Source organism: Chelonia mydas, chromosome 5 (genome assembly GCF_015237465.2).
Source record: "Chelonia mydas isolate rCheMyd1 chromosome 5, rCheMyd1.pri.v2, whole genome shotgun sequence".
Lineage (NCBI taxonomy): Eukaryota > Metazoa > Chordata > Testudines > Cheloniidae > Chelonia > Chelonia mydas.
In genome coordinates this window covers 34,438,231-34,454,120 of record NC_051245.2, presented here as the reverse complement: position 1 = coordinate 34,454,120, position 15,890 = coordinate 34,438,231, and the positions used below count along the sequence as shown (strand labels likewise).

At 39.6% G+C, this 15,890-nt stretch overlaps 1 protein-coding gene across 24 annotated transcripts in view; it reads right to left on the bottom strand.

Annotated features, from left to right (window-relative positions):
* Positions 1-15,890, bottom strand: part of DDX4 (DEAD-box helicase 4) — a 106,976-nt gene that overhangs the window by 18,158 nt on the left and 72,928 nt on the right. For all 24 annotated transcript variants that reach the window (XM_043546902.1, XM_043546907.1, XM_027828366.3 and 21 more), the window contains 6 exons: positions 12,512-12,664; positions 10,995-11,149; positions 8,968-9,097; positions 7,273-7,439; positions 4,094-4,239; positions 401-500 (listed from right to left, as the gene is read on the bottom strand). In XM_043546902.1, coding sequence (XP_043402837.1) covers positions 401-500; positions 4,094-4,239; positions 7,273-7,439; positions 8,968-9,097; positions 10,995-11,149; positions 12,512-12,664 — 851 coding nt within the window. The remainder of the gene's footprint in view (positions 1-400; positions 501-4,093; positions 4,240-7,272; positions 7,440-8,967; positions 9,098-10,994; positions 11,150-12,511; positions 12,665-15,890) is intronic.

The following is a 15,890-nucleotide window of genomic DNA, read 5'->3' as shown; positions in this document are numbered from 1 at the left end:
TGCAATGTATTGTATTTTCCTAAAAAAGAATTATGTATATATTTGAATGATACAAAAAGAGGGTGAAAAATTGGGGGAAAAAAAGTAATACTTTTTTTTTTTTCCAACCCCAGAATGTTTTGGTAAAAATCAGTTTAAACTGAAAATGAAGAGGCTTATATGTACACTTTATCGCAGTGAAACAACTGAAAAATATTTAGCCATTTAGCAGTGAGAACAGGATTCCCTCCACTCCCAACTCTTACATTGCCCAATAAGCACTCAGAATCAGAATCCTGGTTCCAAGTGTTTTAGTCCAATAATGGTTTTTGCTCATGACAAATGAGTTTAACAGAAGAGGTAATTTTTAATTTAAATAAAATATAGCAGACCAAAATAATTTATTCAGTAAAATACTTACCCATGAATACTGGTGGTTGGTATTTTTTCTTGACAAAGGAAGGTTGCAATGAAGTCTGCTTTTTTCTTTGTTTCCACAAACACCATAGTTCGCTCATCTCCTGCAACAGATTAAAGACACAATCTGGCAAAGGGGGGACATTACAAACTTCCTACATCTCAAAAGCATTAATGTGTTTTTATCATTTCTACCATAAACATATTGCCATAATTTAAATAGATTCAGAGTTTAAGACCACAAGGAACCAGTCTGATCATCTTGCTTCACCTCCTACACAATAGGCTACAGAATTTCACCCACTAGTTTCTGCATCAAGCCAATACCTTTGGGGTAAAACATTCGCCAACTCCCTACGCCTCATGATCCAACCTCTGCAGCTTCTTTCCTATCACCCTAAAAACTCTGCTCACTAACAGCAAGAGTAATAATTAGGGCTGTCAATTTATCGCAATTAACTCACTCGATTAACTCAATTAATTGCGATTCATTGAGGTTTTAATCACACTGTTAAACAATAGAATACCAACTGAAATTTATTAAATTTTGGATGTTTTTCTACATTTTCATATATATTGTATTCTGTGCTGCAACTGAAATCAAAGTGTATGTTATTTATTACAAATATTTGCACTGTAAAAATGATAAAAGAAATCGTATTTTTCAATTCACCTCGTAAGTACTGCAGTGCAATCTCTTTGTGAAAGTGCAATTTACAAATGTAGTTTGCACTCAAAAACAAAACAATGTAAAACTTCAGCGCCCACAAGTCCACTCAGTGCTGCTATTCATTCAGCCAATCGTTAAGACAAACAAGTTTGTTCACATTTACAGGAGATAATGCTGCCCTCTTCTTATTTACAATGTCACCAGAAAGTGAGAACAAGCATTTGCCTGGCACTTTTGTAGACAGTACTGCCAAGTATTTACGTGCCAGATATGCTAAACATTCGTATGTCCTTTCATGCGTCAGCCACCATTCTAGAGAACATGCTTTCATGACGATGACGCTTGTTAAAAAAACAATGCGTTAATTACATTTGTGACTGAACACAAAGAAGGTACCAATATGAGATTTCTGAAGATAGCTACAGCACTCGACCCAAGGTTTAAGAATCTGAAGTGTCTTCCAGAATCTGAGAGGGATGAGGTGTGGGGCATGCTTTCAGAAGTCTTAAAAGAGCAACACTGCAATGCAGAAACTACAGAACCCGAACCACCAAAAAAAGAAAATCAACCTTCTGCTGGTTTTAGAGTAGCAGCTGTCTTAGTCTGTATCCACAAAAAAAAAAAAGAGGAGGACTTGTGGCACCTTAGAGGCTAACAAATTTATTTGAGCATAAGCTTTCGTGAGCTACAGCTCACTTCATCGGATGCATTCAGTAGAAAATACAGTGGGTAGATTTTATATACACAGAGAACATGAAACAATGGGTGTTACCATACACACTGTAACGTATCAGGTAAGGTGAGCTATTACCAGCAGGAGGGAAAAAACCTTTTGTAGTGATAACCAAGGTGGGCCATTTCCAGCAGTTGACAAGAACATCTGAGGAACAATGGGGGGGAGGGGGGAGAAGGGAGGATAAACATGGGGAAACAATTTCACTTAGTGTAATGACCCATCCACTCCCAGTCTTTATTCAACCTAAGTTAATGGTATCCAGTTTGCAAATTAATTCCAATTCAGCAGTCTCTCGTTGGAGTTTGTTTTTTAAGTTTTTTTTGTTGAAGAATTGCCACTTTTAGATCTGTAATCGAGTGACCAAAGAGATTGAAGTGTTCTCTGACTTGTTTTTGAATGTTATAATTCTTGACATCTGATTTGTGTCCATTTATTCCTTTACGTAGAGACTGTCCAGTTTGGCCAATGTACACGGTTGTACAATGTACCTTCTGCTGGTGGCATCTGACTCAGATAACGAAAATGAACATGAGTTGGCCCGCACTGCTTTGGATCATGATCAAGCAGAACCCATCATCAGCATTGAAGCATGTCCTCTGGAATGGTGGTTGAAGCACAAGGGAAATATGAATCTTTAGCACATCTGGCACATAAATATCTTGCGACGCCGGCTACAACAGTGCCATGAGAACACCTGTTCTCACTTTTAGGTGACATTGTAAACAAGAAGCAGGCAGCATTATCTCCTGCAAATGTAAATAAACTTGTTTGTTTGAGCGATTGGCTGAACAAGGAGGAGGACTGAGTGGGGTTGCAGGGTCTAAAATTTTATATTGTGTTCAAAAATAAAACAGTTACAAATGTAGAATTATGTACAAAAGTAAGTTCAATTTTCCTGATAAAGAGATTGCATTACAGTACTTGTATTAGGTGAATTGAAAAATACTATTTCTGTTTGTCTGTTTGTTTTCTTTACAGTGCAAATACTTGTAATCAAAAATAAATATAAAAGTGAGCATTGTACACTTTATATTGTGTTGTAACTGAAATCAATATATTTGAAAATGTAAAAAAATCCAAAAATAGTTAAATAAATGGTATTCTGTTATTGTTTAATTGTGCGATAAATCACGATTCATTTTTTAATCGCTTGACAGCCCTAGTAATAATGGAGGTATGCTATTCTCTGGCACTAGAAGTACAACCCACCTAGTTTTTGAAACTTTTCTGAAGGCTTATTACTGAGCTTATTTTAAAATAAACTACATGCAAAAAGTTATTCTCAAAGCAAGTTCAGGATTATTAAAAAAACCCACATTCAAATACTATTATTCTGGTGGGTGGAGGTGAGTTCTGTGGAGTACCGAAATGGTCAAAGTAACTGAAGCTGATTTTGTCTGTTCATCCAGCCATGAGGGCTTTCACAGATGAACAAAAAAAGAGTGATGTATATAGTCAAAGGAAGTCAGAGCTGAATACTAGAACACGTTGTTAGTTAGCACACTTGACACCAGCAGGACAACAGTACCTCCCCACTTCTCCGAAAAGATTTAATAGGATGTGTGTTGAGGTCTAACATTAGTAAGAATTTATTACATTTACAAGATACAGAACACATTTAATAATGTAGTATGAAGTATCACATAACTGAACGACACCTATCAATTCTATAAAATCAATTTTGTGATAGAGGTATTGGATTATACCTGTACTTTGCATTTCTGCGAGCGGACCAATGATCTGTAAACTGAGATGTTCTTGCTTCAGATAGCTTTCCCAACCAATTGGCAGAAACCTTCGGTGCCTTTTTCCCTAACTAACAATTTGCCCTCACTAACTAGTGGTCAATATTCCCCCACAGAATTCCAGTTCCAAATAATAAACTAAAATTGGACCAGGGTACAAAGTAAGACTCGCAGGTGGAATTGTAGATTGTAGAGTTCCTTCACAGAAATGACCACAAATCCTTATTTTTGCTCTGCGGGGTGCCAGCAACCTGGGAAACTATTTTTCGTCTAGCAGTACCCAAAACTAGTGGATTATCTATAGAACACCTATATACAACATAAACATGTTTAAAACAAAAATTACTTACATTAGGAAATTTGCTAAAGAAAGAAAATACTCTACTGAAATGGATACTGTCTTTTATTATATAACAGTACAGTGCCTAGAAAAGTGGGGTCCTAGACCTGGCTGAATAGCAGAATCAAGCGCTAAAATAAATTCCTATTAACTTGATTTTCTCTCTCATTGGAAAAGGCAATTAAAAAGCTAACAAAGAAAGTTACTTATGCTTTGCAGAATTTCAACCAGTTTTTCTCTCTTGGAATATTGGGAAACTTGAAGAATGGTCTGTTGAACATCACTACAGGCTCCACCCACTTGTCCAACAGCAACAAATAAATATTCAGGTTTCAAAAATTCTCCAGCCAGCCTTCAAAAAGAACAAGGTTTACATTATTGTAGTGGTACCTGATTTGTATTGTGCTAATAAGTAGTTTAAGTAAGTTGCATAAAGCTTTTTATTATATATAAACCCAATCACCACAACACAGCAAAAGAATAGACATTTAGACTTAAAAATTAGACCTTTCAGACCAAATTATATCCTGGGATATACAGTACTCCCATTAATGTTACAGGAATCCTGCATACATATTCCAGGGCAGAATTTTTGCCTTAAGTTTTTAAAATAATCAACACAATCTTTAATAAGAAAAATTTGAAAATGCAAAGCACTAATTGCTAATTGTAGGATTAGACGTCAGGATTCCTGAATCTCAGCAAGCTCAGCAGTTTAACAGTCCACCAGACCACACTGCTTCTAGCATAAGTCAGCATCTCCTCTGCTTACATGCCAAGGAGACACTGACCCATGCTGCAATAATTGAAGTTAACTCTTTTACATAGTGAACACAAACCACAGAAAATGACAGGTTTCAGAGTAACAGCCGTGTTAGTCTGTATTCGTAAAAAGAAAAGGAGTACTTGTGGCACCTTAGAGACTAACCAGTTTATTTGAGCATGAGCTTTCGTGAGCCACAGCTCACTTCATCGGATGCATAGCATATCGTGGAAACTGCAGAAGACATTATATACACACAGAGACCATGAAACAAAACTTCCTCCCACCTCACTCCCCCGCTGGCAACAGCTTATCTAAAGTGATCCTCAAGTAGAGCCATTTCCAGCACAAATCCAGGTTTTCTCACCCTTCCCCCCCCCCCCCACACACACATACAAATTCACTCTCCTGCTGGCAACAGCCCATCCCCCTTTGAAACCCCTCTTTATAATGCGCATGATAATCAAGGTGGGTCACCTCCAGCACTAATCCAGGTTTTCTCACCCCCCCCCAACACCCCCCCCCTTTTTTTTTTTCAAAAACCACACACACAAACTCATTCTCCTGCTGGCAACAGCTCATCTTACAATGTGCACAGCAATAATCCAAGTTTAACCAGAGCGTCTTGGGGGGGGTTTTGCAGGAAAAAAAACAAGGGGAGACAGGCTACCTTGCATAATGACTTAGCCACTCCCAGTCTCTATTCAAGCCCAAATTAATAGTATCCAATTTGCAAATGAATTCCAATTCAGCAGTTTCTCGCTGGAGTCTGGATTTGAAGTTTTTTTGCTTTAAGATAGCGACCCTCATGTCTGTGATTGCGTGACCAGAGAGATTGAAGTGTTCTCCGACTGGTTTATGAATGTTATAATTCTTGACATCTGATTTGTGTCCATTTATTCTTTTACGTAGAGACTGTCCAGTTTGACCAATGTACATGGCAGAGGGGCATTGCTGGCACATGATGGCATATATCACATTGGTGGATGTGCAGGTGAACGAGCCTCTGATAGTGTGGCTGATGTTGTTAGGCCCTGTGATGGTGTCCCCTGAATAGATATGTGGGCACAGTTGGCAACGGGCTTTGTTGCAAGGATAGGTTCCTGGGCTAGTGGTTCTGTTGTGTGGTATGTGGTTGTTGGTGAGTATTCGCTTCAGGTTGGGGGGCTGTCTGTAGGCAAGGACTGGCCTTTCTCCCAAGATTTGTGAGAGTGTTGGGTCATCCTTCAGGATAGGTTGTAGATCCTTAATAATCCCAACTAAAACCCCTCCAACGCATTATTAAGGATCTACAACCTATCCTGAAGGATGACCCAACACTCTCACAAATCTTGGGAGAAAGGCCAGTCCTTGCCTACAGACAGCCCCCCAACCTGAAGCGAATACTCACCAACAACCACATACCACACAACAGAACCACTAGCCCAGGAACCTATCCTTGCAACAAAGCCCGTTGCCAACTGTGCCCACATATCTATTCAGGGGACACCATCACAGGGCCTAACAACATCAGCCACACTATCAGAGGCTCGTTCACCTGCACATCCACCAATGTGATATATGCCATCATGTGCCAGCAATGCCCCTCTGCCATGTACATTGGTCAAACTGGACAGTCTCTACGTAAAAGAATAAATGGACACAAATCAGATGTCAAGAATTATAACATTCATAAACCAGTCGGAGAACACTTCAATCTCTCTGGTCACGCAATCACAGACATGAGGGTCGCTATCTTAAAGCAAAAAAACTTCAAATCCAGACTCCAGCGAGAAACTGCTGAATTGGAATTCATTTGCAAATTGGATACTATTAATTTGGGCTTGAATAGAGACTGGGAGTGGCTAAGTCATTATGCAAGGTAGCCTGTCTCCCCTTGTTTTTTTTCCTGCAAAACCCCCCCCAAGACGCTCTGGTTAAACTTGGATTATTGCTGTGCACATTGTAAGATGAGCTGTTGCCAGCAGGAGAATGAGTTTGTGTGTGTGGTTTTTGAAAAAAAAAAAGGGAGGGGGTGTTGGGGGGGGGTGAGAAAACCTGGATTAGTGCTGGAGGTGACCCACCTTAATTATCATGCGCATTATAAAGAGGGGTTTCAAGGGGGATGGGCTGTTGCCAGCAGGAGAGTGAATTTGTATGTGTGTGGGGGGGGGGGTGGGGGGGGGAAGGGTGAGAAAACCTGGATTTGTGCTGGAAATGGCTCTACTTGAGGATCACTTTAGATAAGCTGTTGCCAGCGGGGGAGTGAGGTGGGAGGAAGTTTTGTTTCATGGTCTCTGTGTGTATATAATGTCTTCTGCAGTTTCCACGATATGCTATGCATCCGATGAAGTGAGCTGTGGCTCACGAAAGCTCATGCTCAAATAAACTGGTTAGTCTCTAAGGTGCCACAAGTACTCCTTTTCTTTTCACAGAAAATGAGTTCAACTTGGGGTCTTTTCAATAATAAACTTAATATCCTATAAAGTTTGTTAAATATTAGTGCTCAATTTTTTAAAACAGTACTAAGTAGCAACTTCAAACATTTTTATTTGATTGTCCATATAAGCAAAGTCTGATCACAGATCTTAAAAACACATTTTCTGCAACTACATTTCCAGCTTCACACAAATTATCACACACCTTTGAATTTCTTCCGGGAAAGTGGCACTAAACATTAGTGTTTGACGCCTGTCTTTTGATGGCATGCCTGGGCAAGAGATTAATTTCTTCATCTCTGGACCAAAACCCATATCGAGCATACGGTCGGCTTCATCTAACACCAAATATCTCACTTTACGCAGTCCAATCTTTAGTGGATTTTTAAATAAATACAAATAAATAAATACGAAAACAGCTTTAAAATATTTCAGTAAAGATACATTCAAAACAGAACAGGCTAAAAACAAGAAACTTTTCTGCCAATACCATTTTCTGTGACTATCTGTGATAATGGTAAGGTATTCCTCTCTTCTCAGAAAGCAGGTCAGTCACATTTAAAATGCTTCCTGTTTTCCCCAGAATCACCTTATACCTGTTCATTTCTATCCAGTACACAACTTAAAGATCTTAACTTACTTTACCTCTGCATTATCTATCTACTTTACAAAGTGTCAGGGAATTTCAGTACAAAAAATAATTTCTGATATAGTTCAACATAGTTAAAAAATTTTTAGTCTAGTTGGAACGCATCCATTTTGTCGTAACCAGACCTCTGACGTTTATTAGTGACAGGCACCCAACACACCCTTTGTTCCCTGACATAATCCCTTGGTGTCACTAATGCAGACCTCCACAAGTCACAAAACAAATTAGTAGCTACAGACAAAAGTTGATTTTGTGACTATTGTCACCAATCAGGAGTGAGATTCTGACCAGCTGTCCTAGGAAAACGGATGGAAAACCAACACCAAATGCTTCCTCCGTAGCAAGGAACACAATTCTGCAGGAGGCACTGAGATATCTTCACCTGCCCAGGGCCTCATTTACTGAGCATTACTTTAACACTTCACCATAAGTTTTGTGTTTTTCTGCCAACATTCACCGAAGTGCAAATAATAGAGTCACAAACTTACAAACTGATTAATGGAAAAAATAAGTTGTTTTCAAATATGTTAATTTAATTCTTTTCATATTAAGAAGTAGTTCCACACAGACAATAAAAGCTGTTAATCCTAATACTAAGGATTTTACTACCAACAGAAGACTAAGCCAGCGTAAATCAGATGGAGATTTGCCGTGAAGAGAGAGACCACTAGGGAGACCTGAATTCATGTCCCTGCGCCAAAGTTGTAATTTTCTGAAAATCAAAACAACAAATACGACTGAGCCCATAAGTAAACAAGATTGCCAATACCTTTCACTTCTGTAATCCTTTTCTTGCCATGTCATCTTCCAAACACTTACCTGTCTCCCTGGCTGGTATTATGTCAGACTCCAGTTCCTCAGGGCAAGAATACTGTCACAACTAGATGTCTTAAAGTGCTACATACATTTATGGTGTTACAAGAGTCCAAATATAAATCCTGCTAAGTGCTCTAAATATGCATCTATTTACAAACATATTTTACACTGGCTAGTTATACTACTGCAACAAGTTTAGCATTTTTTTCAAAAATGCTACCTAGTTAGGTCATGCAAATGGAATCACTGCAACCTCATTTGACTGCCAAATTCATCCATTCTAATCAATGGTGACAAGTTTGCAAATCTGTCTTTGCTTGCATCAAGTTAGACTGACTAGCACTGATCTGTAATAAATCTGGTGCAAACTGTTTTCAAGGAATTCAAGGTAAATTACACATTTAAATGTAATCAAAACTTTAGGTAAGATCTTACCTTTTCTTTTCCTATGATGTCCATAAGCCTTCCCGGGGTAGCACATAATATATTACAGCCTTGCTTTATCTGACGAATTGAATGACCTGTTTGCGTACCTCCATATATCACAACTGGCCTTATGCAAGTTCTATTAAATTGGCAAGAAATTGTGATTACGTAGTCACAAGTCAATTCTTAGTTACACACCTTCATTTATAAACCCTCCCCCCCCCCCATCCCAGGAATTACTGTACTGGTTCATAGTTACAGCATTTAAAGCTTTTCCACAAACTGCTCAAGTCAGGAACTTAAATAATGGGTGACTGTGGTTGATGTTGAGAGAGGCAAGATTTTGTTTGACGATGTAATAGGACTAGCACTATCATTTAGTGATTCGGCATTCTGTTATTTGCTCATTAATCCTCCATACAATTACTATAGAGCTAAGACTAACAGCTACTATTTTTAGAATCCTGATGCCAGTCCTCTGTATTTTGTTTGAGGCTTTTGTAAATTTCATATATTACAGAATTAAAACATGATAGCTAAAAAGTCACATTCAAAGTCAGAAAATGCCAACGTTAATTTTTCTTGTACAACTTATCTTTCCCCTTTGTGCATAAATATCATGACGACTGTCTTGCATGGTTACATTACACCTTTTCCCACAGGATCTGTATCTCATGCAGTGGTTAAATCAGCAGTTCAATATCCATTTGCTACATTTTGGGCACTCGGTTCACCATGGGCTTGCACTTGCTTTCACTTACACCAGTGAGAACTGGGACTAAATCTGCTGACAGATTTACTCCAGGCCTACGCTATAATAATTGCAAGTAGAATTTACCCACAAAAACATAGATCCCATTCATTATGTCCTTGCTTTATTCAATATGCACCATCATCCCACAAGCTGAATGAGTAAGGCACTCTTTTACCCAGGACTCCTAAGTAACCTTGGAGCTGAAGTCCCACTGAATAAGTCACACATGCTTGAAAAATTGTACTCCCTTTGAACATCCAATATACAATCATTACAACTACTGTAACAAATACACACAAAGGACAGATTTAAGCAACCTTAACTGAGGCACTGAGTGTCCATCTTAAGTGGTTTCCTTAAACAGGACACAATAGAAACAAATTCTATAGTGTGGAACTTAAAAGCTACTGCACTTGAATGAGCTGTTTTGTACAAGATGAATCGTTAATGAAGCAAAGGTAGTAAGTACATCAAATGAGAGATTTGTTTAAAAAAAGGCATTTAAAATTCTATTTAACTGTTATGCACATGTATGTAGTGCCAACAGAACTTTGGAAGATTACAAAATTAGAGTGGTTGTGTGGAACGTTTTTCCAGCTATTCCATTTGCCAAGGGATGGGCACAGATTTTTACGAAATCAAAAACATAGACGCTTATCCAACCTCAGGGCTCAGTGCTGAATTTCTATCCCTCTCCTTTGAGGCAACAGAACTGCTGTAAAGAAAAGACTGACAACTTTTTTTAAAAATAGCAGCAAGAGTGTTTTGCCTGAAAGGATTCAAACAAAAAACAACCCCCCAAAACTCATCATTTTTGCTCAGACTTTCAATAAGATCTCTTTGAACCTTAATTTAGAGTCTATTAGAAATACTGAACTGTAGCTACTTTATTTTTATTGTCAAGATGAGTGAACGCCAAAAAAACCTTACCATAAATTATGAAAGCAAATTAGATTACTTCATTTTACTAACAAATTGGAACTCATTTCATAGGAAGCGTCGCTTTGTGGTTCTATAAACATTTGTCACAAATCACCTTACAAACTCTTTTTGCCCATTCTAACTTCTTATCCATATATTAAATGTCAACTAGACTACAAAAACAGTCTTTTGTGGCCTAAATTCAATTCCTTGCTCAAGTGAACGTAGACAAATTGAATTGGATGAAAAGTGTGGGGTTTTTTTTTAAGGAAATGCCATGGTAGCAATTCTTTGATTTTACAGTCATTAAATTAAGCCTCATACTTTTGCAATGTAGCCTGGTATTTTTTTAAAAGCTTACCCATATGAAAACTTTCTTGCTTCCAGAAAGATCTGGTTTATCAGTTCTCTAGTTGGGGCTACAATAATACATTCTGGTTCTTGCTGCTCTCTGAAGTGACTGGCAGTTACCCCATCTTTCATCATGTGAGCCAAAATTGGCAAAAGAAAAGCTGCCTGGAAAGCAAACATGAATGCTTTATTAGCATTGTGTTTAAAAGGTTTGTTTCAGGAGCATGAGCAATTTGTGAAGCAATGAAGTTAAAGAAAATAACTTTATTTGAAGATTGAAAAGTTATAATAAACCTAGCAAGTTCTACAGAAATTCAGAGACGGGAGGGCTGCAGGTACTCAGGAGTGCTATCGGGAGGGCGGCGGGGGGGGCACACACAGATGGGAGCAGCCTGGAGCACGCGCTGGGGCTGGCAGGCTCCCTACCTGGCTTCTCAGAAATGGCAACATGTCCCTCCCTAAGCTCCTAACTCCATGTGCTGCCAGCTCCACAGCTCCCATTGGCTGGGAACTGCGGGGTCAGTGCCTGCAGCTAGGAGTGAGGGAGGGACATACTGCCGCTTCCAGGGAGCCCCCCACAAGGTAAGCAGCATCCAGAGCCCTCATCCCCTCCCATGCCTGAAGCCCCAGATCTGAGCCTCCTCCCACACCCCAAACTCCTCCTGCTGCTGCTCAGGGGTGGTGGCCTGAGACTGGTACAGCAGTGGCCGGTGTAGAAGTCACTGCGGTCGTGGAAAATCACAGAATCCAGGACCTCCATGACAAACTCTCAGCCTTACTTGTGAGGTATCCATTGAAAACTAAACTCACTGATCAATAATATTCTTGAAAGATGTATGCATGCAGTGGGTTTTAAAGAGTTATGGGACATATGCTGGAACGATAACTAAAATGTGTTGAAGCCAGGCATGTCAGGGAAGTTAGTAAACAGACCTGCTGAGACAAAGGAATTTGTATTTGAGTCTTTGACCAGCCCAATCTTCAGCCAAAGACACCGAAAAGCCATATTTACATATAAGCAGAAACAGGACCATCAATACAGCATGGGAAGGAGATGGTAGGAACCTGAACAATTTGCATTTCAGTGAACACAAATGGGGGAAAAGAGAGCATGGAGCTTCCTTCACCACCAGGTTCCATGTCGCCTTCCTCACAGCTTAAAGTTCTTTGAGCAGTAACAGTCAGAAGAATCCATTTCAAAGGTTTACTGGTCTATAAAGACAGTGGGTATGAACCTCAACTGAGAAGCAACTGAGTCAACTTATTGTATACAATATTACTATATTAATCAGTGTACAGAGTGAGGTCTTTTCTTAAAGCTAATGACGCTGGTGATTCGTATCATTGTTAAATGTATGTATCAACACTACGTAAGAAATTATGGATACTCATTGATATTAGGCTGTATAGTCTGCCCAGACAGGAGGGAATGTCATAGCTATCTACCTATCTCCTGTGTAAATTAAGCATGGAAGAAATCAGAAACAATGGAAGCCCCCTTTATACAGACCTTTATACAGAACTTACCGTTTTTCCAGATCCTGTCTGGGCACATGCCATTAAATCTCTCCCTGCAAGTATAATAGGAATACTATACTTCTGCACTGGCGTAAGTTTCAAATATCCAGCTTTAGCAATGTTCTTGTTCAATGTTTGACAAAGATTAGCTTCTTCAAAAGTCTAGAAGAGAAGAAAAAGTCTATACTGTTGTATATCACCATACTAAAATGATTCAGATTCAGAAGTTGAGAAATACTGGTAGTAAGTGGTCTAGAAGCTTGAAACACCAGAACTACTCCACTGCTCCTCAGGATTCAGAACTTTTAATGTCTACGGGTACTTGAGCGTGTCCCATCACCTATTTAATTCCCCTCAACAATATCCTGCAACTGCTGCTGTGACCATTCCTTCATACGAGTGCCATTCAAAAAAAGTTAAAAGGATTGCCAGAGTAACATGGAGAGCTTCAATGACTGAACAGTTAGGGATTGCAGGACAAGATTCAGATGCCATTTTGCTTCTCTGAATAGGTGAAAGCTCAACTGCTGTATCTGGCTTCAGAAATTTACGGACAGATCTGAAAGCAATTTCTTCGGATTGCAGCACTGTACTGAACTGACAGACTTCCCACAGTGCAAATTTCACTGCCCCAAGTCCAAGTGAATTTATGCTGATTCTGCCTTTTGAATCTCATCAACATTCCCCAGACTGATAAGTTGCCTAGTTGCTCCAGAGTCCCTGAGATTGGCTTCTGTAGTGGAGTATCAAAGCAGTTTCTAGGACAACATACAGGAGCATAGAAATTTCCATACTGGATCAGTCCAGGGGTCCATCAAGTCCAATATCCTATCATCAACAGTAGCTAGCAAAAATATTTTAGAAGAGGTGCAAGAAACTCTGAAGCAAGCAGTTATGGGATAACCTGGCTTCAGGGAAAGTTTCCTCCTATCTCATCCACCACCAATAGTCAGAAGCAGGCTTAAAACCTGAACCATGAGGGTTTATATTTCTTCGAAACCTTATTTAATATTTACAACAATTCTGGATTATTCTGGTTATCCCCATCAATGTCTAATCCCTTTCTGAACCCTGCTAAGCTTTTGAAGCTCTTGGTCTCTAATTATCTTGTGGAAACAGTAGACCTGGTGTCTTAGCTGGTCTAGAACCTTGTCTGTTCTAGACTTAAACAGCCCTTCACCATCAAGTGGAGTCTTACCTGCATTCTTGTTTTGAGAGAAAATCCTGACAAACATAGCCACAAGTGGTACTTCAAATTAATCACAGCTGCTACAATTCTAGAGGCCTCATCTGAAGCACTGAATGATGCGCTGAAGGTATCCTTAACAACTGACTGACCTTCAGAAATAAAAGATTTGGCTAGTCTTGTATTGTCTTTCAGCAGTGACTGGAGCACGCGCTGGTGCTGGGAGTTGGCGGGGCTGGCAGGCTCCCTATCCGGCCTCTCGGAAACGGCAACATGTCCCTCCCTAAGCTCCTAACTCCATGTGCTGCCAGCTCCACAGCTCCCATTGGCTGGGAACTGCGGGGTCAGTGCCTGCAGCTAGGAGCTAAGGGAGGGACATACTGCCGCTTCCAGGGAGCGTCCCACAAGGTAAGCAGCACCCAGAACCCTCATCCCCTCCCACGCCCGAACCCCCAGACCTGAGCCTCCTCCCACGCCCCAAACTCCTGCTGCTGCTGCTGCTGCTGCTGGAAGGGTGGTGGCCTCTTTTTCCTCCCAAAAGTGGCCTCTTTTTCTTCCATTTGCATATAATCACCTGACAGTTTACCATTCTAATGCCCAGACTGACAGAGGAGAACATATTCCTGCCTAAGTTTCTTATCTTCTCTATCAAAGTATTAGAGTGGATTTGGTCTGCTTTAGCACTTTGAACTGCAGTCACATCACTACCAATGAGGGAAGAAGCAGCCAATATAACGGTAGTAATGAATGACTACCCTGACATCTGTTGGAAAAGTAGTACAGCAAAACACAATTTCCAACCACCATTCCAAAAGACGTGAGTCCATGCTGATGATGGGTTCTACTTGATAACGATCCAAAGCAGTGCAGACCGACACCTGTTCATTTTCATCATCTGAATCAGGTGCCACCTGAAGAAGGTTGATTTTCTTTTTTGGTGGTTCGGGTTCTGTAGTTTCGCATCGGAGTGTTGCTGTTAAGACATCTGAAAGCATTCTCCACACCTTGTCCCTCTCAGATTTCGGAAGGCTCTTCAGATTGTTAAATCTTGGGTCAAGTACCATATCTATCTTTAGAAATCTCACATTGGTACCTTCTTTGAGTTTTGTCAAACCTGTCGTGAAAGTGTTCTCTAAAATGAACATGTGCCGGGTCATCATCCGAGACTGCCATAACATGAAATATATGGCAGAAAGTTGGTAAAACAGAACTGGAGACATATAAATCTCCCCCAAGGAGTTCAGTCACAAATTTAATTAACGCATCATTTTTTTAACGAGCATCATCAACATGGAAGCATGTCCTCTGGAAAGGTGACCAAAGAATAAGAGGGCATATGAATGTTTAGCATATGTGGAATGTAAATACCTTGCAATGCTGGCTCCAAAAGCACCATGCGAATGTCTGTTCTCACTTTCAGGTGACATTGTAAATAAGAAGCAGTCAACAGTATCTCCCATAAATGTAAACAAACTTGTTTGTCTTAGCAATTGGCTGAACAAGAAGTAGGATTGAGTGGACTTGTAGGCTCTAAAGTTTTACATTGTTTTGCTTTTGAGTGCGGTTATGTAACAAAAAACTACATTTGTAAGTGACACTTTCACGATAAACAGATTGCACTACAGTACTTTATGAGGTGAACTGAAAAATACAATTTTTGTTTATCATTTTTACAGTGCAAATATTTGTAATAAAAAAAATAAAGTTAGCACTGTACACTTTGTATTCTGTGTTGTAATAGAAATCAATGGGTATTCTATTGTTTAACAATGCGATTAATTACAATTAAGTTTTTTAACCGCAGTACATTTTTTTGAGTTAATCACGTGAGTTAACTGTGATTAATCAACAGCCCTAGTAGAAATGTATAACTTAAAAGGGGAGATATAATGGAATGCTAACCTGTATTATTATTGTTCAGTCACTAGGTGGTGTTGAGTGTAAAATACCTTTTAAAGCTAACCTCAGCCATACATGGGAAACCACTGAAGGATCTTATGAACACATCTGGTGTGTATAAGCAAGCTCTGAAGCCACTCCGTATCTGGCACAAAAGTACATGACTGGAAAGTTACTACTGTATGTCCGACATGAAGAATTAGGAAGAGCAGGGGAAAAGTTCCATGCTCTCTCTTTTGGAGGCTTTCTTCCAGCAGATGCATCCTTATAAAGGGAGAGGTTTCCTTGTTGGAATTGACTCTG